This window comes from Gymnodraco acuticeps, unplaced genomic scaffold, assembly GCF_902827175.1.
Source record: "Gymnodraco acuticeps unplaced genomic scaffold, fGymAcu1.1, whole genome shotgun sequence".
In the NCBI taxonomy this organism is placed as follows: Eukaryota; Metazoa; Chordata; class Actinopteri; order Perciformes; family Bathydraconidae; genus Gymnodraco; species Gymnodraco acuticeps.
In genome coordinates, this window is record NW_022991461.1 from 67,568 (window position 1) to 93,177 (window position 25,610).

The 25,610-nt window shown below is 41.2% G+C and overlaps 2 protein-coding genes across 2 annotated transcripts in view; both read right to left on the minus strand.

The window, feature by feature from the left end:
* Positions 1-107: 107 nt before the first annotated feature.
* On the minus strand, positions 108-12,921 carry LOC117532986 (intestinal mucin-like protein). The gene is made up of 19 exons (XM_034196609.1): positions 12,546-12,921; positions 11,302-11,456; positions 10,593-10,764; positions 10,169-10,416; positions 9,822-10,005; positions 9,450-9,636; positions 9,048-9,226; positions 8,878-8,947; positions 8,644-8,774; positions 7,937-7,971; positions 7,675-7,843; positions 7,170-7,262; positions 7,018-7,061; positions 4,982-5,104; positions 4,107-4,202; positions 3,606-3,734; positions 3,357-3,396; positions 2,892-3,015; positions 108-442 (listed from the first exon to the last, which is right to left on the minus strand). The coding sequence occupies exons 1-19, from the start codon at positions 12,640-12,642 to the stop codon at positions 223-225; spliced, it is 2,496 nt and encodes an 831-aa protein (XP_034052500.1). The 5' UTR covers positions 12,643-12,921; the 3' UTR covers positions 108-222.
* Positions 12,922-15,970: 3,049 nt separating this feature from the next.
* Positions 15,971-25,610, minus strand: part of LOC117532985 (mucin-5AC-like) — a 45,379-nt gene continuing 35,739 nt past the window's right edge. The window contains exons 14-29 of the mRNA XM_034196608.1: positions 24,733-24,897; positions 24,556-24,650; positions 24,330-24,456; positions 22,543-22,798; positions 22,120-22,172; positions 21,004-21,104; positions 20,729-20,880; positions 20,484-20,622; positions 19,931-20,041; positions 19,665-19,844; positions 19,326-19,565; positions 18,834-18,990; positions 17,407-17,535; positions 16,869-16,912; positions 16,329-16,553; positions 15,971-16,231 (exon numbers count right to left, since the gene is read on the minus strand). Of these exons, the coding sequence (XP_034052499.1) occupies positions 16,467-16,553; positions 16,869-16,912; positions 17,407-17,535; positions 18,834-18,990; positions 19,326-19,565; positions 19,665-19,844; positions 19,931-20,041; positions 20,484-20,622; positions 20,729-20,880; positions 21,004-21,104; positions 22,120-22,172; positions 22,543-22,798; positions 24,330-24,456; positions 24,556-24,650; positions 24,733-24,897 (2,036 nt within the window). The 3' untranslated portion in view covers positions 15,971-16,231; positions 16,329-16,466. The remainder of the gene's footprint in view (positions 16,232-16,328; positions 16,554-16,868; positions 16,913-17,406; positions 17,536-18,833; positions 18,991-19,325; positions 19,566-19,664; positions 19,845-19,930; positions 20,042-20,483; positions 20,623-20,728; positions 20,881-21,003; positions 21,105-22,119; positions 22,173-22,542; positions 22,799-24,329; positions 24,457-24,555; positions 24,651-24,732; positions 24,898-25,610) is intronic.

Consider the following 25,610-nt stretch of genomic DNA (forward strand, 5'->3'; position numbering starts at 1 on the left):
GTTTATTGTAGACATTTGATTTAGATTTCATTTCAAAGGGTGCACTTCTCACATTGACAGATCCTCACACTCACACACTGTGCATAGAAAACAAGACATACTCAGCCTGCAGTACTGTATGATCTTTATTAAAGAGATATATGTGGGTTTATAATTGTATCAGCCCTAATACATGAGACATAAATAGAGGAAAATGTATGCAGATGATGCCTGGTTTTGGCCTTATCTCCTGCGTCGGCGAGAGCCGGCAGCTGGAGCAGAGGTCTGCCCGCGGCGCACCACAGAGCAGTCGGTGTCCAGGCAGGCGCAGGTCTCGATGTGGGTGTAGCTGAAGCTGATCTCTGTGCTGTCGGGGCAGGAGAGCTGGATCTGCCTCTCAGACGTAGCCACCTCCTGGCAGCAGGAGCAGGTGTGCTGCAGAGCTCGCATTTTGGTAGAGTAACTGAGGAGAGAGTGGAACCATGTGTGAAGATAGAGGTGACAGGAAAAAAGCTAAATAATGTAATATATTTAATGATCAGTGCACTACTCTAAGCTTCATCAGAGGCAATAACAATGATGATGTCATAGCGAAAGTACAAAGCCTGAGATTATTATTACTTGTTTTATTAAAGAACAAAACCTCTGCTCAAATCTCCAAAACTCTAAACACATGTTCAGCTCTGCAATACATTTGCAAAACACTGCACACGGTTCTCTAAGTAAGAAAACCTGACAAATTCACTTGTTTGCAGTTTTTTTTCTATTTCCTCAAAGTTTCCTTTCACTTTACTATTGATTTGACAGAGTCATCATTTTTATCTATGTGGTGTGCTTGAATATTGCACCAAAGAAAAAATAATAACAGGGTGTTTCTGCACATATTTTTGTAGACCCGAACAATCTTTATAGGCAACATTCTCTACAGCAGGGGTCTCCAACCTTTCTCCATCTGAGAGCTACTTTGAAAAAATGAAAGTGGCCAAGAGCTACTTGCATCACAGTGCTTACATGTATTCACATAGCACTCATCAGTTGAATTAAGCTACTTTTGTACACGTGTGAAATTGCAATACCCAAAGCTTAACTTCACATCAAGGTTCCAGAAAATGACAATTTCTCATATATTATTATGGCCCACATAGTAAGTACTTCACTGAAGATTCACATACATGTCCAAGAGAAAAATACATTTGTTTAACTTCTTATTACTTATTTCACGTAGTAAATACATCGCCTTAATCACCACCGTACAAGCATCTTATGGCACATGTGTAAAATAAGTGCATTCACTCTTTTTCACAGTCAGTGAGATGACTGGCGCTGCACGGAGTCCACCATCGAGGGGTCTGTTGGAGTGTACCCGCTTATGGCGTATTTCTAACACGGCGCGGAGCGCGGTTTAAGCGTGCCGTGCCGGGCCCTTTTTGGTTGCGTTTCCACTATGCCTAGTTCCGGCCCGAGGCTACTTTTTCACCCTTTTTCTGGCCCGACAAAATCGTGGTTCTATCGGGGCCAACAACCAGACTGAGTCGGGCTGAGTCGGCTAAACTAGAGAGAGAATCGCTGGCAAGGGAGCTACAACTACAACAAGATGAACATATTTGACCGTGATTTAATTGTAATACGTTTCAACATGATGCCGAAGTAACAACATACTGATACCGGTTAGTAAAAACCATGAATTAATGCTTTGACAAGTCTGCAGACAGACGGCAGGCGAACAACCTTTTAAAATGCGTGATGCATCTTCTTATTACAGACACGTGCATTTCCAAACATTCGGTCTACCTACGCTGTCAAATGTATTATCTCTTCGATTTACACACGGCATCTATTGCACGTCTGTACGTCCTGGGAGAGGGATCCCTCCTCTGTTGCTCTCCCTGAGGTTTCTCCCATTTTTCCCTTTAAACTGTGGGTTTTCTCTGGAAGTTTTTCCTTGTACGATGTGAGGGTCTAAGGCAGTGGTTCTCAAACTTTTTCTGTCAGGCCCCCCCTTTGGAGAAAAAAAAAAGTCGGGCCCCCCCAACACAAATAGTCAGGCTCGGTGGCAGCGCCAGATATTTATTTTGGGGGTGCTGTGGGGTAGCTTGACGTTTCATAGAGGGTGCTCAAACATTTAGGGTTTCCCATTAATGTACCGGTCGCTACAGTGGAATGTTCTACTGCAACAATCCCCACGCAAATACACAACGTACCCGCAACTGTTACAATGAAGGCTCGATAATCAGCTCACGGCATATAGGTGTAAGCAGGGGTAAAGTGCTATTTTATAGGTGGTGTGTGGACCTCACATAGGGGGGTCCAGGGGCATGCTCCCCCGGGAAGATTTATTTTTAAATATTGAAATTAAACGCATCAATCTGGTGCACTTTGAGAGCAAAATGAATAGATCTATGGATACATCTCTCAACACCCATTTGAAACAGAAACAGATTTACTTTTTCTTTATGTATATTTTACAAATCACCCTTTTAAACGTTATTCTTGTTTTACTGTCATATAGTATTTCATACCTGTTTTTTATTTATTCTCTTATTTTTTTATAACTATAATGATCATATAAACGTGTGCCTCGGAAATAATTGTTTACATTAATGGTGACCAAAACATTTGAGACCCACTGAGATAACACTGAGAGTCCTTTAGCTCACTGAGTGTCTCAGTCTGACAGGAGAGGACTCTCCTCCACTTTGTTTTGTGCACTCCTTATATCCTATATCCTAGCCTCCCTATATCTGTGTGTGAAATTGTTCCATCCTGAAAAACTCAAAACTAATGCTTCTGCAGTCCCTGAATTGTGTTTAGTGTTTTGAGAAAATAAGTTTCCAAAAAACGTGTTTTATCAATTGAAAAAAATGTATTATTATTTGTACCCATCCTGGGACAATGACATGAGGGGGACTTACAAGCTGAAGGTTCCACATGCTCCGGCGCAGGACGTGACATTGACAACCTCTTTGGAGTGGCAGCCCTGGCTCTCCACGGTCACAGCAGTGCTGCTCACACTGCAGGGCTGACCTCTGTGAATACCTGAGGCAGGACAGAGGAGGGATGAGATCATTCTATCTGACCTGGTTTACACATTCATAGCAGCTGTATACCCTGGAGGCTACTTCTCCTGCTTTGATGGTAGCAGGTCATGGTTGAAAAGTAATTTCTTTTAGTAAAACAAATCTCTTTGTTCAACATGAGTACTTATGTGAGCTCCTAGCTGTCAGGTAACTTCCCTGGATCAATACCAACACTAGTTGTTGAATGGCCTGCTGATCACAATGCTTCTGAATGGTTCAATCATAAGTTGACATCAATGTGAAGCAGAGAGAAAGGAGGGCCGGCTAAATAGTGTGCAGGTTCATGAAAGCAATACATACAGGTGTGGCAGCATCCGTCTGGAGCGACGGTCTCAGTTCCCTGCAGGAGACACACAATCAGATCACATCAGTATACTGCTGCTTCTCATAGTGTGTGTGTGTGTGTGTGTGTGTGTGTGTGTGTGTGTGTGTGTGTGTGTGTGTGTGTGTGTGTGTGTGTGTGTGTGTGTGTGTGTGTGTGTGTGTGTGTGTGTGTGTGTGTGTGTGTGTGTGTGTGTGTGTGTGTGTGTGTGTGTGTGTGTCAGTTACCGGTATGCATTTTGCAGGGTCGTAGGGAGGACACATGGTCTTGGCCTCAATAGTAATGAAGTGATTAGCAATCTTCACACACTCAAACTTCACACAGGGGTTCCCAGCGGGACTCCAAAGGGTTCCAGGCTAAGGAATCAAATCAAATAATTGTATTTTTTGTAAAACAGTCTCTCAAAGAGCGCTTCATCAGAGTCATCTGAACTTCATATGTGGAATGTTGCCTTGTCTGCTCTTTCTTTCAATGTGTGTGTGTCATGGAGTAAAGATCTAGTGGCATGACCGGAAAAACGTGAAGCAATGTCACACCAGGGGTTATGTTTGTTTATTTAAGTTTTTACGCTAAATATATTGCTAAATATATTCCAAAACACAGCATGGTTGGCATTAACCAAAAGCAAACAAAAAATGAATGTTGATGACGTCACAGAATCATCACATCTAACCTCTTTCACTCTCTCTCTCCAAACGAACAGCGCATGCACACACACAGATACTAACCTTTAATGCGTGTGTGGAGTTGGGCAATGCGACAACGCAGCCGACCTGGACACACTGTCCACAGCACTGAGCAGGGCTGAGCTGGTACTCATAACCCTGAACAGAAACACAAAGACTCATTTAGCACAGAAAAACAATTAACATAATACAAGCTGCTGGAGATCTGATATTAACATCTGAAAATGTGCAGTGTGAGAACATTGCAATTTGGATTCAGGCTTGACATTAGTAGTCTGTTTGGTTACAGTATTGCTAAGTTGTATTAAATATTTACAGTGGCAGTAAAGATCAAAACTAAAGCTTGGGCAAATACAGAACACTTAACCTTGTCTATGTGTGTGGCTGGTGTGAAGACAAATGTGTGTCCTAGCACAAGTCATGAAAATGGCCTATAACTGGATTCACTAAGTGTACTAGATGGTTTTAAATCCAATGTGGAAGTGTTCTGTTTTTCTTTTGCTTATCCCATATTTTATGATTGAACCTACAATCAAAGCAGAACAGAAAAGTCCACTTCAGAGCTCAGTTCTTATGGGCACTAATGTGGATTGAAAAATGACAAACAGTGCTTTCCTTTACCATTGAAAAAAGAAGATGAATGTTTCTTGGATAGAATGTGATTAATTATCATAATTAATGTCATAGAACCTAGGTAGCATGAACTTAAAAACAAATATGTATGAGGGAGCGATGTGGGTCAAATATCCAAGAGGGCACCAGATTCCATCACCCCGAAATAAAGTTGACCAAAACTATGACTTAAGTCAGTTAAGGAAACACATAACTGTATGGTCTGGCAAGTACACAGCCTACCAGCAAACACTGTGCACAGTTTAAAAACATGTCAACAATTGATTGGATGTTGAACATCTTACCACAGGGCAGTGTGTGTCACATGGTAATGGCTGACAGTCTATAATGTTCAGGTGGCTGCTGGCATTTGTCCGGGAACTACATATGCACATCTCACATGACTTCATGGGCACTGAGTCTCCAACCTGGGTAGACAGGGTGAGCAGTCAGCAAGAAGACATTTCCTCTCTTATGCAGTCCTCAGTAATACACATATAGTTATACGTTCATACCTCCAAAGTTAATTACTGTATTGTTGAGTTGTGTTTTATAAGTGTAACTGGAAAAGTGGCAACAAACATATGTTCACAATTGACCTCTGTATCGATGGAAAGAGGACTCAAACATGAACCAGCTCCTCGTTGATATTTTATGGCTTATGAATTCAACTTTGCATTTGTAAGAGAGACTGCATATGATGCAAGACATTCATAGATTCACTGAATCCAAATGTCCAGTGGCTTTCTATGTATTTGGTTTCAACAGATCTAGTGCACGTGTTTAGAAATAATGCACTTTTTGTTATTTAATATACTTTAAATACTGGAACATGAGGCAAATAAACCTTTTCCTGGATTCATTGGCAGATCTCACACTATAAGACACACCAATTCCCATCTAGATTTGTCTAAATGTTGCATCATTTTTGTATTTTAAAAGCTTAACATCAGTATATAGGCAGTACAGCAACAACCACCATACATGTCCCACACTACTGCTACTTAGTAGGTCTAAAAATGTTCTTGATGACATATGGCTATAGAAAGATGACACAGTCTTCTATGTTTTAAACGAAGCTATCTTGTAATCCTTGATGATGATGTATTCTATTCCCATCACATCATGTTAACATGTGGGATCCAGTGGCGGCGCCAGAGATTAACTCTAGGGGGTGCTGTGGGGTAGCTTGACGTTTCATAGAGGGTGCTCAAACATTACCAGCGCTACAGTTGAATTTTCTACTGCAACACTCCCCACACACACACACAGTGTACCCGCGACTGTTACAATGAAGGCTCGATAATCAGCTCACGGCATATAGGTGTAAGCAGGGCTAAAGTGCTATTTTTACAAGTGGGGAGTGGACCTCACGTCCTCTAGGAGGGACCTCACCTCCTCTAATGGGGTCCGGGGGCATGCTTCCCCGGGAAGGTTTTTTTTAAATATTGAAGTTAAAAGCATCAATCTGGTGCACTTTGAGAGCAATGTGAAGAGATCTATGGATACCTCTCTCAACACCCAGATGAAACAGAACTGTAAACAGATTTTCTATTTCTTTATAGATATTTTACAACTCCCCTTTTAAAACAAACCGTTTGAGACCCACTGAGATAACTAGACTAAAGATAACTATCTAAACACTGAGAGTCCTTTACTTCACCTGAGCTGAGGTTATCTGAGACTCTCAGTCTGACAGGAGAGAGTTCTCCCTCCACCTTGTTGTTGAAAAAGCTCCTTATATCCGTTAGCTTGGCTAGCTAGCACCAGATGCTAACCACAACGATCTCCAGTAGATAGGCCTACCCACCGGTGCGTGAGCTCTCTCGCTCGCTCGCGCACGCACACAAAATGGCTCGTGCCACACACACACAGAGCAGAGCTTGAATGAAACACAGAGACCCAGAAGTAAGCTATTATGTGCAGAATCCCTCTCGCTTTCAGTTGGTTTTGATTGAGTGTCCACACGTGGACGTCTAAGGACTAAAAAACGATCCATTTTTCACTTTGCTGTTAGCAAATAAGTTGGCGCTCTAGCTAACAGGAAGTCACTCAAGTGTCACAAAGTCATTTAGCCTATGGGTAGGTCAAAAATCGAATCGGTGCTGGCCATTGGCCTAATCATATCACCTGTGTTGGCTTTATGTTTTTGGTCAAAAATGTGTTTGTTTCACATTTGCATTGATGTAATCAATAATATTTATAATTTAATTTAATACAAATTATTATTATTATTTTCGAGAAAAAAAACAACACATTTCTTGGGGGTGCTTTGGCAATCCTGGGGGGTGCTTCAGCACCCCCTAGCTCCCCCCTGGCGCCGCCCCTGGTGGGATCTCACCTGATATTCAAGGTTGTTGAAAACACACACATCCGGAATGGGCACTGTGAAGGAAAAATACCAATTCAATTCAATGTAATTCTGATATAAAAATCCTAGTGAAAATCAACCTGGTTATTGAGTGAAAGGATGGACCAGGATGGCACACTCACCGCAGGACGAACAGCAGACTCCCACAGTGGTGTGGAGAGTATAACCCACAGGACAGGGCGGCACAACCCCAGGGCACTGCTTCACATCACACTCTGTTTAAACACAAGCCAATAACATAAGATTCATCTTTACTCTATACATTAAAAACATCCTTATCCTAATCAGAACAGGCAAGAAAAGACCATGGTTTGGTCATTTTTGGTCCTCCATTATAATTAACATACGTACAATTCTCTAGGTTGTTATCTCACTTTGAACATGGCTTCCTGCAAACACCCTGCCATACATGATCTAGTGAAACCTTAGTTCATCCTGACTCAAGCTCATTTGAAACAACCACTGCATACATTCTGGAAGCATCAGATGTTTTGTTTTCTGGATCTGTCTAACACACATGGTTCCTTCCTGCACAGAGTCCTAGCTGCCTACATTACTCATCTGATAGGCCATCCTTGGGTTCAACTTAAAAGGGACAAACACAACCTGAATACACTGCTCACTTACCACACTTATCCTCTTGACAGCAGCCAACAGTATTAGTGACTTTAACCTGACCCGGCTCCTCACAGCTGACAGGTGGCGGTGCTGGACAGGACACGTGACTGCATGTGACCTTCAGTGTGTCCTCCTCACAAATACACGCGTTACAGTCTTCTGTCCACGTGGAATTGGCCTGAGGACACAATGTTAAGGTAAGTGTGGCAGGAGGCATAGTATTATCAAAGGGTTAAGAAAAAGGGTCTGGCATTGTTGAACAAATATTTACCTTTATCCATTTTCCATTTGCCAGTCGACATATTTCTGTTAGGAGGGAAATAGAATGAATAAAGTAATATTCAATCCTTTGTGGTTTGTCCAGCCAGCCTCAGGAGATAAGGCTAGTAAAAACTGAGTGTGTTCAAAATCCTCATATCTTTCCTAATCTTATGTTCAAACTTCATATTCCAAATGATGATTAACCGTTCAAACTTAACCCATTGCCTACGCAGGTTGCTTTCAGTTTGCATGCTCTGTATTTAAATTGGCTAAGATCTAATATCACAGCTTTACTGTGCTGAATCACTGCTTGTCTACCTTCACTTTAGGTTGAATATTTTGGTTTGCATAAACCAAAAGAGGTTAAGCTAAAACCTGTATAGTGTGCAGGTTATTAATTATAAGGAAAAGTTGGCAGTTCTGTGATACAGTGGAAAATTAAAGACATTTTTAATACATTTCAGAATACCTTTAGAATGTCAGCGACAGTATGGCAAAGTAATGGTAAAAGACTTTAAGGTGAAAGATAAGGATAAGAAACACAGGTGGTCTCAGATCAGGTGCAAACCTGGCAGAAGGGCCTTAAAGTTAGTTTCCCTTACATCCTAATTGTTCTACAGCACACAAACAAAAACAGTCAGATAAAAATACAGTCCATTAATGAATGCGAGATTGCCTTTACTACTTTTGCCATAGAGAAGTGCCATCTGCCCTTACCACAGGTAGGAACACATTCATCAGAAGCGGAGGAGAGGAGGTTGGTGCCACTGGGGCAGAAGCAACCCTCCATCTTCACACTATCCATCTCACTGAACTCATTGAAAGTATGGATAAACTTCTGGTTGTACCTGCAGAAACAACAACATATTGTGTGAGAGCCAATGTTGTATGTGAGTCAAAGCATAAATGAATGTTGATGGATTGACGATGAGAGTTGGTGAATGTCTGTACCAGAGATCACAGGTAGGCTCCACCGGAGGGCCACAGGGCTGATACACTTTGGGACTTGGACATGTATATACTATAAGAGACGAAGACAGAATAAACATCATGCTTTTTCAAGTTGAGGTCATTGCTTTGATATTGTTATAGTGCCTGTATAACATAATCTAGTTGCATACCACAGAGTCCTTTGGTGGAATTCCACCAGTCGATGCATATTCCAGCCAAAGCACAGACTTCAGCGTAAGTTTGTAAGCTGATGCAGCCAACGTGATTAATGTGCATGTGACAAACGTCAAACTCACAGGCCTCCACAAAAGGAAGGTAGTCAACGACCTTGTGGCAAGCTTCAAATACACTGGGGAGTATGAGATTTATAGTCAGAATGGACACAAGCTGAATATATTGACAGAAGAGTCAGTTATCAGTGTTCTTTCATATAAAGACTGTACTTACCTGCAATAAGTGAAAGAATTTGTAAAATCTCAAAATCATCAGCTGAAATGTATTATTAAAACTAAGCAATGTTAAATCTGATGTTACTGACGATTCGAGTTATAGATTACCTATTTTCCTCCTACCTGCTCTTGATGATCTCACAGATGCTTGTATTGCAGGTATCGGGCGTAGGAGTTGTGTTTGGTGTGGGAGGAGGTTGTTTACAGCTGCTGCCGTTAGTATGCCACTCGTGTGCCATATTAGGACATGAAGAATCAATTTTGCCACTGGGCAACATGCAGTCATCTGTCCGGTTGTTATCACATGTGCCTGGAGAAACCCTCATCATTATCAATCACACTGATGGCAGAATGTGTCTAATAGGTAAAATAGATTGCATCTTTTGTAAGTATTACAAATATTCAACCTCTGTAGATATGAAGCATGTCCATCATCGACTGCTTTCCAAAGTCTACATACATTGAGATGCTTTTTATTTAAACTGCAGGACTTACCACACTGTCCCCAGGTGTTGTTGCCAAATTGACTATAGGGTAGGGCGATGCTGAATATGAGCCCTGAGAAGGTGATCTTGGCATGGATTTTAGGGATAACAAGCACTGTATCAATACCAGTGGTGGTCATACGGAAGTCACCGTTCTGGTATGCAGGACTTACATGCCTGTCATTGACGGAAATCTAAAACAAAAAGCAGAAATTACAATTTGTAAGGGTCAATGCATTTGATAATTTTATAAATAAGGATCAAATCAGTTCTGTAAGGTTCACACAAAAGGGTTGAAGCTAAGATAATCACTAGTTTAAATTTAAAGGAAGAAAGTTAATAGTTGCTTTGAATTACCTGATTTTTAAACATGCCATTTATATCCTTTTGCGTTATAAAGATCTTGTAACTTTTGTAGACGACTGTGATGGACTGAGGACAGGACAAGCCATCAGCTGCTCCACAGTAGTAGTTGTCAATCATAACACTGAAGTCATATTTGGGCGAGATCTCTTTCACCAGCCAGTAGGAACAGTTGCCTTGAAAACCATAGTAGGTTCCATCGAATGTGACATAATGGGGATCTCCCCACCCGTAGCAGATACCTTCATACAAAAAATATATTTCGGTTTTTTTATGACATTTCACGCAATTGTTGAGACAATATAAGTCAAGAATATAGAGAAAGAAAAGAAGATAAAAGATTGTTTTAGGTCAAATGCTTTTACATGTTCAACCTTAGGATTTTTCAACAAGCAACATTTGAGCAGGTCAGACTTACATTGACATTCATAGTGGGGGCAGCATCCATCATCATCCAGCACTTTAATTGCAGCAAAGTTATTTGCACAGACTACAGGCTTTTGAATAGGGCACGGTCTGGGGCCCAGAGACACGCTGCCATTTAGACACGTTGCATTTGTACAGTTACTCACAATCCAACTTTCACCATTCTGTGAGGATAATTAAAGATTGGTGTTTAAAAGATGAGATGAGTGGTTTTAATGCATTAATAACAATCAAAGGATTTAACACCTGGTTCCATTTATCAGCCGATTAAGTGAGTGCTATCAGTGGTCTTCAGCTTTATAAATGAAGGTCAGAAGGGGCCTGCTAAAACAACTAGAAGGCAGTACTGATCATGTTTCAGCACGTTTTTTCATCAAAGGATTGAATAAAAGAAGACAACACGTATAGCAACAGTAGCAATTATGACAGGAGCAGAGGCTATAGTCAGTTGCATAGTATATCAGCTAGAAAACTCCATAAGGGAGGGATGGGACACAAAACAAAGGATGTTGACCTTGCTATTTAAACAAAGATCACATTTTCTTCCTAATCTTAACCAAGTAGTTGTGCTGACTAAACCTAAATAATTTGTCAGAAAAGTAGGTATAACAATTAATAATGCACATTTCATTATCCGACAACAGTTTGTGGGTTGAACAATTGCGTATAAAAAAAACAAAAACATTTGTGTATGGAATTACCTGTTTTGGACCTTGACCTGTTAAACAAACCACAGGTGGAGGGTGTGGAGGATATGTATGACATGGCTGTCCTATGGTTACTACATGACAGCTCTCATTGCAGTACCCTGTGTAACAGTAGCCATCATGGTCTGTCTCATTGTATACTATGGAGCCTGAAAATGAGACACAGCAGGTTCGTGAAAAGGAGTCACATAATGTTATATCCAGAGTTCGGAGGGTTACCCTGAATCTATATTCTCTTAAAATGATTAGTTAAATGTTAAACAAGTTGAATTAATAACATTATTTAAGTATCACAATATAAAAGTTATGTACCTGATTACTTTCAGTTACTTTTGGATTACCTCAATATGAAATGCAATGCCATCACCATGCAAACACTAAGATGGCTTTTACTTTAACGTATCATGTAAAAAAACAAATGAAATGTAAACTTAGAAAAGAAGAAACCAAAGTATTCCTTAAATAAAATGAGTCCTCTTTGATTAAAGGACAGGCCTACAGAATACTACAGTTGAATTAAAATCAAACACAGTATTTTTGTTTAATAAATCAGATTTCCACCCACCGCATTTAAAAAAAGAAAAAAAGAGATTTAGAAAAGAGAGACTAAATGAAAAGATAAAATAAGATTCAGTCTTCCTATGATCTAATTATCTTATTTTCAAATGTATTGTTACATTGTAATCCTGCTACTAATCTCCATTATTTGTATGTTAATATAATTGAATACAGTTACTCTTTTTTTATCCTCTATTCATTACGCAGATGTATTCAGATACTGTGCATCCAAAAAATACATGCAGACTTGGGCACTCTTTATTATTAATTTACCTCATTAGACTTACATTTGTCTTTCTAAACAATTTGGAAAATAGGATTGTAATGCCAAGCTGTGACAACATTTATCAAAATTCAACTGTGCCTTTGAGCGGACGGACAACTAGCTAGCATGCTAACGTACATATGATCCATATTTATTATGGTGAAAGACGTTCTGTTTTCCCTAAACTCATTGTACCAATGTCACTGGAGTTTGTTTGAGCAACAACAATGAACCTGCATGTTTGGTTTATTGTTCTAAAATAATTTAGTATAGGATTGTTTGGTACATGCCAAAAAAAATCTTATGTAGTATAGGCCTTTTTGTTATATTTGTGTTTTTATATCACATCACACTGGTGTGTTAAATTGATATGACCCATTTTCAAGATAAATCCGTTATTATGAACAGTACTTACCAGCAGGAAATGTTGTACCATTATGAAAACAATGGCAGTGTAAAGTAATTGGTTGAGTGGTTTCTTCTGTAACTACAATTATCGTAGTGGAAGGCATTGAGGGTGTAGTAGTTGTTGCTGTGGTGGAAGTAGTAAAGGGTGTTGTAGTTGGTACGGCGGTGGAAGTAGTTGAGGGTGTTGTAGTTGTTACTGTGGTTGAAGTAGTTGAGGGTGTTGTAGTTGTTACTGTGGTGGAAGGAGTTGAGAGTGTTGTAGTTGTTACTGTGGTTGAAGTAGTTGAGGGTGTTGTAGTTGTTACTGTGGTGGAAGGAGTTGAGGGTGTTGTAGTTGTTACTGTGGTGGAGAGAGTTGAGGGTGTTGTAGTTGTTACTGTGGTGGAAGGTAGTTGGGGTGTTGTAATTTGTTACTATGGTTGGAGAGAGTTGAGGGTGTTTGTAGTTGTTTACTGTGGTGGAAGTAGTTGAGGGTGTTTGTAGTTGTTACTGTGGTGGAAGGAGTTGAGGGTGTTGTAAGTTGTTACTGTGGTGGAGAGAGTTGAGGGTGTGGTAGTTGTTACTTAGCTGTTGGTGGAGAGTTTGAGGGTGTTGTAGTTGTTACTGTGGTTGAAGTAGTTGAGGGTGTTGTAGTTGTTACTGTGGTGGAAGGAGTTGAGGGTGTTGTAGTTGTTACTGTGGTGGAGAGAGTTGAGGGTGTTGTAGTTGTTACTGTGGTGGAAGGAGTTGAGGGTGTTGTAGTTGTTACTGTGGTTGAAGTAGTTGAGGGTGTTGTAGTTGTTACTGTGGTGGAAGGAGTTGAGAGTGTTGTAGTTGTTACTGTGGTTGAAGTAGTTGAGGGTGTTGTAGTTGTTACTGTGGTGGAGAGAGTTGAGGGTGTTGTAGTTGTTACTGTGGTTGAAGTAGTTGAGGGTGTTGTAATTGTTACTGTGGTGGAGAGAGTTGAGGGTGTTGTAGTTGTTACTGTGGTGGAAGGAGTTGAGGGTGTTGTAGTTGTTACTGTGGTTGAAGTAGTTGAGGGTGTTGTAGTTGTTACTGTGGTTGAAATAGTTGAGGGTGTTGTAGTTGTTACTGTGGTGGAGGGTGTTGAGGGTGTTGTAGTTGTTACTGTGGTGGAGGGAGTTGAGGGTGTTGTAGTTGTTACTGCGGTGGAAGGAGTTGAGGGTGTTGCAGTTGGTACTTTAGTTGAAGGAGTTGAGGGTGTTGTAATTGTTGCTGTGGTAGAAGTAGTAAAGTGTGTTGTAGTTGGTACGGCGGTGGAAGTAGTTGAGGGTGTTGTAGTTGTTACTGTGGTGGAAGGAGTTGAGGGTGTTGTAGTTGTTACTGTGGTTGAAGTAGTTGAGGGTGTTGTAGTTGTTACTGTGGTGGAGGGAGTTGAGGGTGTTGTAGTTGTTACTGTGGTGGAAGGAGTTGAGGGTGTTGTAGTTGTTACTGTGGTGGAAGGAGTTGAGAGTGTTGTAGTTGTTACTGTGGTTGAAGTAGTTGAGGGTGTTGTAGTTGTTACTGTGGTTGAAGTAGTTGAGGGTGTTGTAGTTGTTACTGTGGTGGAAGGAGTTGAGGGTGTTGTAGTTGTTACTGTGGTGGAGAGAGTTGAGGGTGTTGTATTTGTTACTGTGGTTGAAGTAGTTGAGGGTGTTGTAGTTGTTACTGTGGTGGAGAGAGTTGAGGGTGTTGTAGTTGTTACTGTGGTTGAAGTAGTTGAGGGTGTTGTAATTGTTACTGTGGTGGAGAGAGTTGAGGGTGTTGTAGTTGTTACTGTGGTGGAAGGAGTTGAGGGTGTTGTAGTTGTTACTGTGGTTGAAGTAGTTGAGGGTGTTGTAGTTGTTACTGTGGTTGAAATAGTTGAGGGTGTTGTAGTTGTTACTGTGGTGGAGGGCGTTGAGGGTGTTGTAGTTGTTACTGTGGTGGAGGGAGTTGAGGGTGTTGTAGTTGTTACTGCGGTGGAAGGAGTTGAGGGTGTTGCAGTTGGTACTTTAGTTGAAGGAGTTGAGGGTGTTGTAATTGTTGCTGTGGTAGAAGTAGTAAAGTGTGTTGTAGTTGGTACGGCGGTGGAAGTAGTTGAGGGTGTTGTAGTTGTTACTGTGGTGGAAGGAGTTGAGGGTGTTGTAGTTGTTACTGTGGTTTAAGTAGTTGAGGGTGTTGTAGTTGTTACTGTGGTGGAGGGAGTTGAGGGTGTTGTAGTTGTTACTGTGGTGGAAGGAGTTGAGGGTGTTGTAGTTGTTACTGTGGTGGAAGTAGTTGAGGGTGTTGTAGTTGTTACTGTGGTGGAAGGAGTTGAGGGTGTTGTAGTTGTTACTGTGGTGGAGGGTGTTGAGGGTGTTGTAGTTGTTACTGTGGTAGAGGGAGTTGAGGGTGTTGTAGTTGTTACTGTGGTGGAAGGAGTTGAGGGTGTTGTAGTTGTTACTGTGGTGGAGGGCGTTGAGGGTGTTGTAGTTATTACTGTGGTGGAGGGAGTTGAGGGTGTTGTAGTTGTTACTGTGGTGGAAGGAGTTGAGGGTGTTGTAGTTGGTACTGTAGTGGATGGAGTTGAGGGTGTTGTAGTTGTTACTGTGGTGGAAGTAGTTGAGGGTGTTGTAGTTGGTACTGTAGTGGATGGAGTTGAGGGTGTTGTAGTTGTTACTGTGGTGGAAGTAGTACAGGGTGTTGTAGTTGGTACTGTGGTGGAAGTAGTTGAGGGTGTTGTAGTTGGTACTGTAGTGGATGGAGTTGAGGGTGTTGTAGTTGTTACTGTGGTGGAAGTAGTAGAGGGTGTTGTAGTTGGTACTGTGGTGGAAGTAGTTGAGGGTGTTGTAGTTGGTACTGTAGTGGATGGAGTTGAGGGTGTTGTAGTTGTTACTGTGGTGGAAGGAGTTGAGGGTGTTGTAGTTGTTACTGTGGTGGAGGGAGTTGAGGGTGTTGTTGTTTCTGTTGTGGTAGAAGGCTTGGTGGTTGTACTGGTAGGTGTTTTTTGTGATGTCGTTGTGAAAGTAATAGTAGTTTGTGGTGTTGTGCTGCATTGAACTGTTCTGCAACATTCTACCCTTATTTCATAATTGAGACATATGGGAGGATACTGTAAATTGTTCTTACACAGGAGTCCTTGTTTATTACATGTCACTTGTTGGTAAAGGGGAACTGTTGGATATTCCTCAGCACGACATTCCACTGCCACTGGATCCTCGCAGATTTTAAATCCTTTCTGAATGATGTGTTTGATGGTTTCATTGTCTCCAACCCCATTACCATCTTCAGGGTAGTCAGAACTTATCAATTTTGACCATTGGCATAACGTTTCATGACAAGGTGTTTCTGTAACATGTTTGGTTGTAAGTATTATTGGGGGCGTTGTGGTTGAGATTGAAGGTGTCATAGAAGGAGTAGGCTTTGTTGGGCATGCACTATAGTCACAACACAGAACTCTGACTTGGTAGTTGAAGCACAAAGCCAGTGTTCCCGACTGGTCTTCATTTCTGCATGTGAGCCCCTTAGCCAGATCACATTGTACCACTTTTCCAACACTGTCAATGGAGACATTTGGGAATTTCTCAGCTCTGCATTGGATCTCGCTTGGCTTGGCACATATCTTGTGCCCTGCCTCTCTAATCTTGTCATAAGTTTCACTGTCTCCTCCTAGAGTTCCAAGAGTTGGGAAGCTAGTATCATACCATGGGGACCATTCACAGGGATCGCATGGGACTGTAACTGTATGGGGCTCTGTGGATATACATCAAAGTGGTCTGGTTATTTAGTATATCTTACATGATACAGCTGAATATGACTTCAGTTTGAAAAAAAAGGATGTTGCGCATACCTGGTGTGGTTGTAAAAACAAAGGTGGCTGAAGACTGGCTTGCTGTAGATGTGCTTACAATGGGCATAGGTGTTGTTGGTGTTGGTACTGGGCATAAATATGACCCCTTGTCAATGGTACCATTTGTCCCACACACTGCTATGAAGCAGTTACCATGCCCATCTGTTGTGTTATAGATGGTATTGCCAGGGTAATATGTTTTATTAAAATATGTGCAAGTACAGGCTGTAAAAAGATAATATGTTTTGTTAACATAGTTACTTTCACATGACATTACATGTCACTTGTTAGACGCCAATCCAAAGTGACTTACATACATTCAGTACTGTGGGCAATCCCCACAGGAGCAATTTGGGGTGAAGTGTCTTGCCCAGGGACACAACAACATGCTGACTGCAGTGGGACTCAAACTTGCTATCCCCTGATTCAAAGTTCAGCGCACTAAGTTCAGCGCACTATTCCATTGAGCCACAGCCTCCCAGTTACTTGACATATTTGTATATTTTTACAACCCTCAATCTCTCCAAACCTTTAGCATACCTTGGGCATCGTAAAAACATTGGATGGTCGTTGAACTGCAGTTACTACAAGAAAAAAAACAGAAAATATTACTGACAATAATATTGTTTTCATTTAATTTGAACCTGCAACAAACCCATACATCCTTGACTGGACATGTATTATATGCAAGACGTACCATGTATGACAGTTTTCGGTTGTTGGCACTTTGTCAGTATTATTATAGTATCTCCCCTCTTTATCGCAGCAGCCACATAGTTCTTTTGAAACACATGTCATAGTATCTTCATCAAAGTATGGCTGAGCAGGAGGACATTTTGGATAGCAACCTAATTTAAAAACAAACAAATGGTCATGTTGGAATATTTGCCGATTCATGGGTACAACCAGATTAAGTGTTTTTTTGTACTTTAACCTGACATTGTGGTTGAACGACAACTTTTAAATAAAGAACTTTTGAGAAATCCAGCCAATTTAAAGAGACAATGCGTTCAATCAGAAATCTTCAATCTTGAATGTGTTTTTGCGGTTAGGTCAAGTTAAAAAAAGTTGAACTTACCTTCAAGAGGAGGTATCTGTGGAGAGCAGCTGCCTGATGGATTCCTGCAGGTTTTCATACAAGGAGATCCGCATGGCTTGTAGTGCCATTCACATTCTCCAGGGGGATTGTAGTAATCACAGAAGAGAGCTGGAAAATAAAATTATACTTAGTATAGATATTTAAGACTGGACTTCTCAGAGAGAGTACTGGTGATATTAAAAGTGTGGCTGTACTATTTAAATACTGGCTACGAATAAGTAGAAACATAGTATGATCAATACGCCAATTGAACGTCTTAAGTTAATGCTGAGTAGTTGTGTAAATATGCAAAGATAATATTGGTCTCCGAAGTTTTCTCTCATCAAGTCCGACCAGTGATCAGAAGTTCAGCCTAATGTCATTGGTCCCAAGCTGGCTGCCGATGTGGTATCCAGCTGATGATCTGGTTATCTAGGAAACGCCTTGTCTGATTAGGAAAGAAGCCATATATCCCACTATGGATCTAGAATTAAGTTGATTAGACAACTTTATCCATAACCAACCAGAGTTTAAAATATGAATGCACAACTAATCAGAAGACTTATTAAACATATAAACGTTGTTTATTAATATATAGTTATTTTTGGTGATGTGTTGCAACAGTGCAATCAATCCACCCTGCCAGGTTGTATTTATACTCATGTTCCTTGAGGCACAGGCCAAGAAGGTAACCCATAACCCAATCTTAATTACAACTCTTTGAAAGGCCTTGTTTTCAATCTTTAAAAACCAACCTGGAAAATACTGCAGATATTATAATTTTTTCGTTTTTAGCTTTCTGAATTTGTATTCATTTTCGGATATACCTAAATTAATACAGTTACTTGTTTCTTGTAAGTGTTTTCAGACAGGCATCTGGCAGCAGTTTACTTCAAAAACCTTATATCCAAGGGTCCTGCATAGAAGCCCCCCATCAGGACTTTGCTGGATGACACTCAAATTTGTCGTATTCGTATACTGTATTTGTATACCTGAGACAAATGTAAAATCTGTAATTTTGGGCTTTATAACTAAACTTTTAGTCAAGAGGATCAAACTGACTCTACTTGATAAGGGATTTGCTCTTTGCTTACCGCAAGGTAGGGGGCAGAGCCTTGCGGTGAAGACTGCTAGTTTGTTTTGTTTACATGGTTACCACCCCTGCTAGCCTGTGCCTCATATTTGATGCTGCTTAAATAATAAAGAAGTTATATATTATTTGAAAACAGATCATGAAGGTGTTTGATGAATATCTTGTTATTTTTCCAGTGTAGCCCTCACTGACAAAGGTTATAATATCCAGCAAATCCTTACCTTAGTGATCTTGATAGGTATGTATTTATCTAAAATAACTTTGCTTGTTACCTTATGCAACCCTGATTCATTTTGTCTATTGCCTTAAATGATTGTTCATCTTAGATACTCACGACAGATCTTTGGGGTTCTCCATGGTATACAGATTCCAGCTTGATTACAGGATTCAGCATAAGCAGCCACAGCAGTGCAAAAACACTCACAGTCTCCACCCGTGTCACAAGCACATGAGTCAAACACACATGCATCATAGTATGGAGTTGGATCCACCTATAAAAAAATAATATTATTATACAATAATGGAAGAAAAATGCTATTCTTTTCCAAGTATATTTCTGCACTCCTTTTTGTTTGTTTTTTTAAATGGTATTTTTACAGTGTGGCATTGCTACTTTAACATGAGTAAAGGCTCTGGATAAATCTTCCACCAGTCAGTCATTGAGTGAACACCCTGATAAAGGTGTAAACATGTCCATGTTTGAAGACACTTTATATAGCATAATCAGTAGCTTATGTGCTGTCTTCCTAACAGGGACAACCTTTGGGCCAGCAGGCTGAAAAGGAAAGCTCATGAATAATCTAACATGGTCTCATCAACAACCTACAGTGGAGTGGCAGGCAGAGAAGACATCACTCTGTATAAGGCTGCACTGTTTCTGCGACCAGGCCTGTCGGTATGGGTTGGTTGTGCAGGGGCTGCTAATGCTCTGATCGTCAGGGCAACTGGGTAAATCCTTCCAGCTGTTTCCAAACACCAGTGGGTTGACCACCACAGCATTGCCCCTTGTTGTGAAGTCATTATTTGCATTGCCGTCATAATTGCCACACAGGCCACACACGCGACCCTGAAAATGTAGAGGTCCTTATGTCATGGCTGTCGGCTTAAATATCAAAATGAATCAATTTTTGTGACAATAAGACCAAAAAAATGTATCCGGCGGTACCTTATATTTTGAGCTTAGCTGGATGAACAAGCTGGTCTTTCTGTCCCACATGAGAATGAGTCCATTGTTGGCTTCAACTACTAGATAGATGCCCATAGTGCTGTAACGGAATGGAACTGAATGTTCATCTCCACTTGAAAGCAGCTGGTAGCGTCCCTCTGTTAGAATCACTTCTGCATTCTATAGAAAAGGACAGATTTGTATTGTTGATATAGATACATTACAGAGAGACAGACACACAGATGGATGGATATTTGACTGTTTACCCCCAGGAAGATCCTGATTGTCTTGGAGCAGGTGGTTCCTGTGGTTCCACAAGGAAGATTCTCAGAGATAACTCTAAAGGTTCCATTACTCTGTGCACTGCCACAGTAGTCCTGAGGAAGGCACACACACACAGAAAAAAGTCATCAATATTAGTGGCCCTGCTTGACTCCCGTTCTCTGCTTTGTCAGGGATATGTTATTTGAACGAACTGACAGGGACAGTTAAGGAAGCAGGGAGGTCACAGTGGTTTGAAATAACTCTACAAGCCAAAGGACTACAGCAACACGTTCAAAGAATGGTGGTTCCTCAAAAAGCATTCCTGATTCAGATCACTGGCCCGTCCTAATAATAATTTAATGTGAATTTAAGATGTTGGAGTGGTTATCTGTCGGTCTTGTCTCGTGAAATTAAGCAAGCCCATTCAACAGTAAGGCATATATCTTTGGTTTTCTGCAGCTTAGCAAAACCTTTTGAGGGATAGGGTTAGTTATAACATATTTACCACAAGTGCATTCATCTGTTCTATCCCTCTGTTTGTGAGTGAATTTATACCTGAGTGAGAATGTATTCACAGCTGCCATCAAAGGTGAAGCGTTTCTGATCAAAGGTCATGTAGTGTCCTGCTCCGTAGACAGAGCAGGTCCCATCACACGCCTCTGTAGTGCACTGCCACTTCCTGTCTTTACAAGTGCTGTAAACAGAGAGATTGGACTTCTCATTGTACGTGTCACTCAAAGATGAAGGTGTAACCAAAAAACTCAAGTAAAAGCCGTTCCCTCCACTTGGGATTCACCTACCAGGTGTTGCAGTCCACCTTGGTGCTCTCTCCAGGCTGGTAGGAGATGCCGTTGTGAACACAGGAGCAGGCATCTGGCTTGATGCAGCCTCCTTTATCATCGGACACCATCCCAGATGGACATATACACCCGGACACGCACCCAGTGGACACCTGCAGAAGTTGTCAAACTTACAGTTATATGTTTTACTTTGATTATCCAAATATTTGATCCATATAAACTAGTAATGTATTTGCAGATAAATGTTCCTCTATGTTGGGAAAAAGGTGACTCACACAGGCCATGTCTAATGTGTTGCAGCTCTTCTCACACTCAGTTCCTTTAGCAGCTGGACCAGCAGAGCAGTTGAAAAACTCCATAGGAAGAGCACAGGCTGCTAAGAAAAGACATATCTGAAGTTACTATACTTCATTCTAAAATGAATCTTGGTTTCTCTCTTTATATTACTACTGTTGCCCTGATTTTATGCAACATCTTGCATAAACTTGTTTTTCTGACAACCAAGATAACCTTGATTAATGGTGCCTTGTTGATGGAGTATTTTTGTTATCAAGATGTAATATAAAATGTTTTTTTTTACATGTAAACAAGCCCCATCACTCTAACACACAGCCAGAGTATGTCATGTCCCAGTAGGGGCTCCGTATATCGACACCCTAACTGCAGTTATATGATTACCATCAGCTATGGCCTCCCGTATAGAAAGTACAGCAGATGGGAAGTAGCGCTTTATTCTTTTGTCAAAGCGGCAAATCGTTCTGTTTTAGTATTTGTGATGCAAACTGTCCACTTGTACATATTTTCCCCAGACTTTTTGTCATTCTGCCTGTGTGTTGTCTTGATCTGAAGAACACATCTAAAGTTTAGGCTGTATCTTGTGCGTTGAAACGCTGTACACAAACATGACGGTAACAGTGATAGTGGTTCTAGAGGCAGTTGTGTGTGGTCACAGCGACTGTGTGCAGCTTCCCACATTATTTCTTGGTCACATTCAACAAATTAGCTTTATAGGTGTTGGTAGGTCTTTTTGATCAGAGCTGAGCAACCTGCTGTCTTTTACCTGACCCAACACATACATGAGATCATTACCCCTCTAAACAGCTCAGTCTCAGACAGTGTTAGTGATCAGTATATTCTTTGAAATTGTCATAAACCGGGTTAGTATTTTCAAATATAAAACAAGTGAAAATGATGATCTATGTTGGCAGACAGCAACTTTCCAAGGCTCTAAATCTGAAAGGGATATCAAATGTTTGAAACCTGTCACAGCTGGATGAAGTCCTATTCTCTCTTAGATGCTAAAACACAACTGCTCTGACATTTCACTTCAAAAGCTACCATCAGGAAGTAAGGCAACACTCCCTTTCAGGTGTTTCTATGGTGTTACTTACATGGCTGTACAATCATCTCCCCAATGCAGTCCAGTTTACCGTCCTTACAGGAGCTAGAGGAGGAATATAAAAACTCATGAATACACATACACGTATATAACACTGCAGCGCACACTTTAAACATTTGTGAAATTCTCACTTTTTCCAGATATGTCAGAGATAAACATTAATTTGTTCCTCTCAAGCCCGAAAGAAAGGAGGGAAGATCCAGAGCTGGCACAAAAGAACTACAGCCATAATGTTTATGATCAGTTGGCATACAATACCTTTCCCCGTATAATTCACAATTATTTTAAGTGCACACATATACTTCAGTTTGTTTGCAGATGCATTAAAGGATAATATGGGGAATCATTTAATTCTACCAAATCCCATACACATGCCTGGAATAACAATATCCAACATAACAAAAGCTTTACGTACCACATGAGCCCTTGCTTGTTAACGACCTGTCCAGGAGGCACCACTGAGCCTTCGTCATAACAGGGACAAGCCGTAGATGGAACACACTTCCCGGTGTCATCCAGGTAGGTTCCCTGTGCACAGACACAGCCGTCAATGGGGGGGAAGGAGGCGTGGCAGCTGAGGTCCGTGGAGCCGAGGCAGCGGCAGGTGTGGCTGCTGGTCGTGATGCTGTCCGAGTACACCATGCTGCTGGGGCACGAGCTGGCATATTTCCCTGAGGAGGACACAGCAGAGTCAGTGCCGGCCACGTGAAGACGTTTAAAAGGCCAGTGTTTTTTAGCCCGTTGTGCTGCAATGTCACAGCAAGATCTCGTTGTAGTTTTGCTGCAGGGCTTTAGGTTGTTGGATGTGTTTTCCTGCTAATGGTTTTGGTTAAGGGTCCAAGCAACAACAGAGTTACAACCCCCTTTTTCTGGTTATTAGTGGATTATTAACATTACTATTATTTAAAAAATAATGGCCTAAAACAACAATGTTGAAAATGTAGTCTGGCATAGCCACAGTACTGTGTCACATTATCATTCTGCTGAAGCTGTCTTCACGCCATCAGCAGTACACGGTTCTGCGCTGGCTGTGCCGTTGTCTTCCTCTGGAAGGAGGCTTGCTTTCGGTAAGACATCATAGTCCATTCTACTGTGTAGCAATGGCTGGAACAGCGTTGTTATGGCAGATTCCTTATTACAGCGTGTTTCTCGCTTATTCATTAAGGTCACACAGGTCAGAGAGGCCCATGAGTCTCTTTGCTAATTATCCATGGTCTTTGAATTATCAATAGATGTATTCATTTAAAGTGAGCTGATGCTGAGGTCAGAGGAAGTGCAGAGAGGCGCTAATTAGATAATACAGTTAAGTCTTTGTTAGTTAATTACTCCTAAAGACGTCATGAGATAATGACCTTTTGATATCTGGGACATATACAAGTATGGCATTCAGAGAGAAAACATGGCTGCATAATCAAATGAGGGTGGGTCATTTTAGAATCCTATATATGCTGGGGGAAACTTGTATTCGATGGGGCATTTCCGCGATTGGTTGCTATTGAATCAAGGTGATGTACCTCATTATTGTTTGTTGTTGTGCAACTGAATAATAATGAATCTCAACCATATCTGTGTTTGTGTTTTATTGATCTCTCTCTCTGTGTTAACATTTAAAGTTGGTGAGCCATTAATTGCCCTAACAGCGTCTACTGCGAAGTTACCTACATGATGGCAGAACTGATAGAGGTTTTTATGGAGATTTCTCAGGAACTGTTCACATTGGATTTTCAGGTAACCAGTCTTGAAACACTGATAGAGCCCATACTGTGTTCCTGTCTTGTTCTTCTGCTGATTTCTCTCTCGTCCCGCACTATGTCTTTCAACTCCATACCTTCTTCTGTGTTTGGTTCCTGTTCTTGTTCTATTCATTTTTTCACTGGGGGAATTTAAAGTTTCTTGTTCTCCACAAATATATAAAATATTACTCTGTGTTTTCTGATGGAGAAAAACTAATGTTTTTATTGGCCACAGCTGAGGTTAAATTGACCAGACTTCTTTCTGCTGATTAATATAAATGCAAATGGCCTCTTGATCAAAGTATCCTTAGCAATAATCTGCTGTTATAAAAAAAAAGCAGACTGCTCGACAATACAATATTAAAAGCAGTAAGATCACTTGTATTGTCATCATGCTGTCAGATTCAATGCTTCCATAATGATGCAACACTTTGGGTTTGACTCTGCTCCACAGTTACTCAGTGCTCACCACAGATGGTGTTCCTCCAGCCGCTGAGGTGGATCCCTGCAGCTGCACAGGCATGGACATAGGCGGAGACTGCAGCACACATGCAGTCCTCACTGTTCTCAGAGTTACAGCTGTCATACATGCAGTTCTGGGAGGAGACGGAACGGAAAAGGAAGGGCAGTGTGAGGTCATGTGACAGGCCTGGAGACTGGTCTAGGAACAGTCCACAGGAAACAGTGAGACTCACCTCTTTGTAAGAGTCAGGGCTGATCTCTGAGTGACAGGAGGCAAACATTCCCTCAGGCTCACTCAGCATTGAGCACCAGTGCTGGGCGTATCTCTCTGTCGGTGACAAAACAGGACCAACATCAGACATTCTGAAGAACCCAAAGTGTCAGCAAAGAGTGGAAAGAGTCAGACAAACCATTTTCCAGACTAAGACTGCAAGGGTTCTCAAAGCTGCTCTTAACATCGCGGCAACCAGCATGTGTCTTCCAACTGTTGACAAAACCAGCTGCTGTGGCATCTGGAACCCCACTGAGCTTCAGGAAGTCATCCGCCTGGTTGCTGTTGAAGTTGCCACACAGACCTGCAGGCAGGAACAACATGATCAGGACCCCACAGGGCACTTTACTATGTCTATCCAGCTTTCCTGTCCTTTCAAACTGAAACAGACTGATGCGTGATACATAAAAATGCCATGTCCCACACTAGAACTACACTTGTGCCACTTGAGTTAGCAAATATTGACTAATTTTGACGAACTAAAAGTTACTCAATGTGCTCCTAAGTGCATCATTAATTCATTCTTTCATAACTATTAATCTTTGAAAACAGCAGTACATGGAATATTAAAATGGTTGGTTCAAATGCTATTTATTTGAACAATATATGCTATAAGCTATATATATATTCAGGCAATATAATATAATAAGTAGGGCCGGGACTCGATTAAAAAAATTAATCTAATTAATTAGAGGCTTTGTAATTAATTAATCGAAATTAATCGCAATTTTGAGAAAATGAGAAGCAATTTTTTTCACATGGATTTTAGTATACCATTAGGCGCATTCACACCGCAGTACTTTTCCCACAAAGGTTCATGAGAACTCTTTGAACCTGGGGGTGGATTAGGCAAATGAAGCCGCTGACGTCACTTCTTCTTCTTCTGCTTTGGGTTTACTGGCAGGCCGCAAACCACTTCACGGCGTATACTGCCGCCCAAAGTCCCCGGAGTTGGGGACTGGCTTCAGTAGAAGCTGCTGGGACTCCCAGCAGCCTTCCGAGTAAATCGCCAGAACG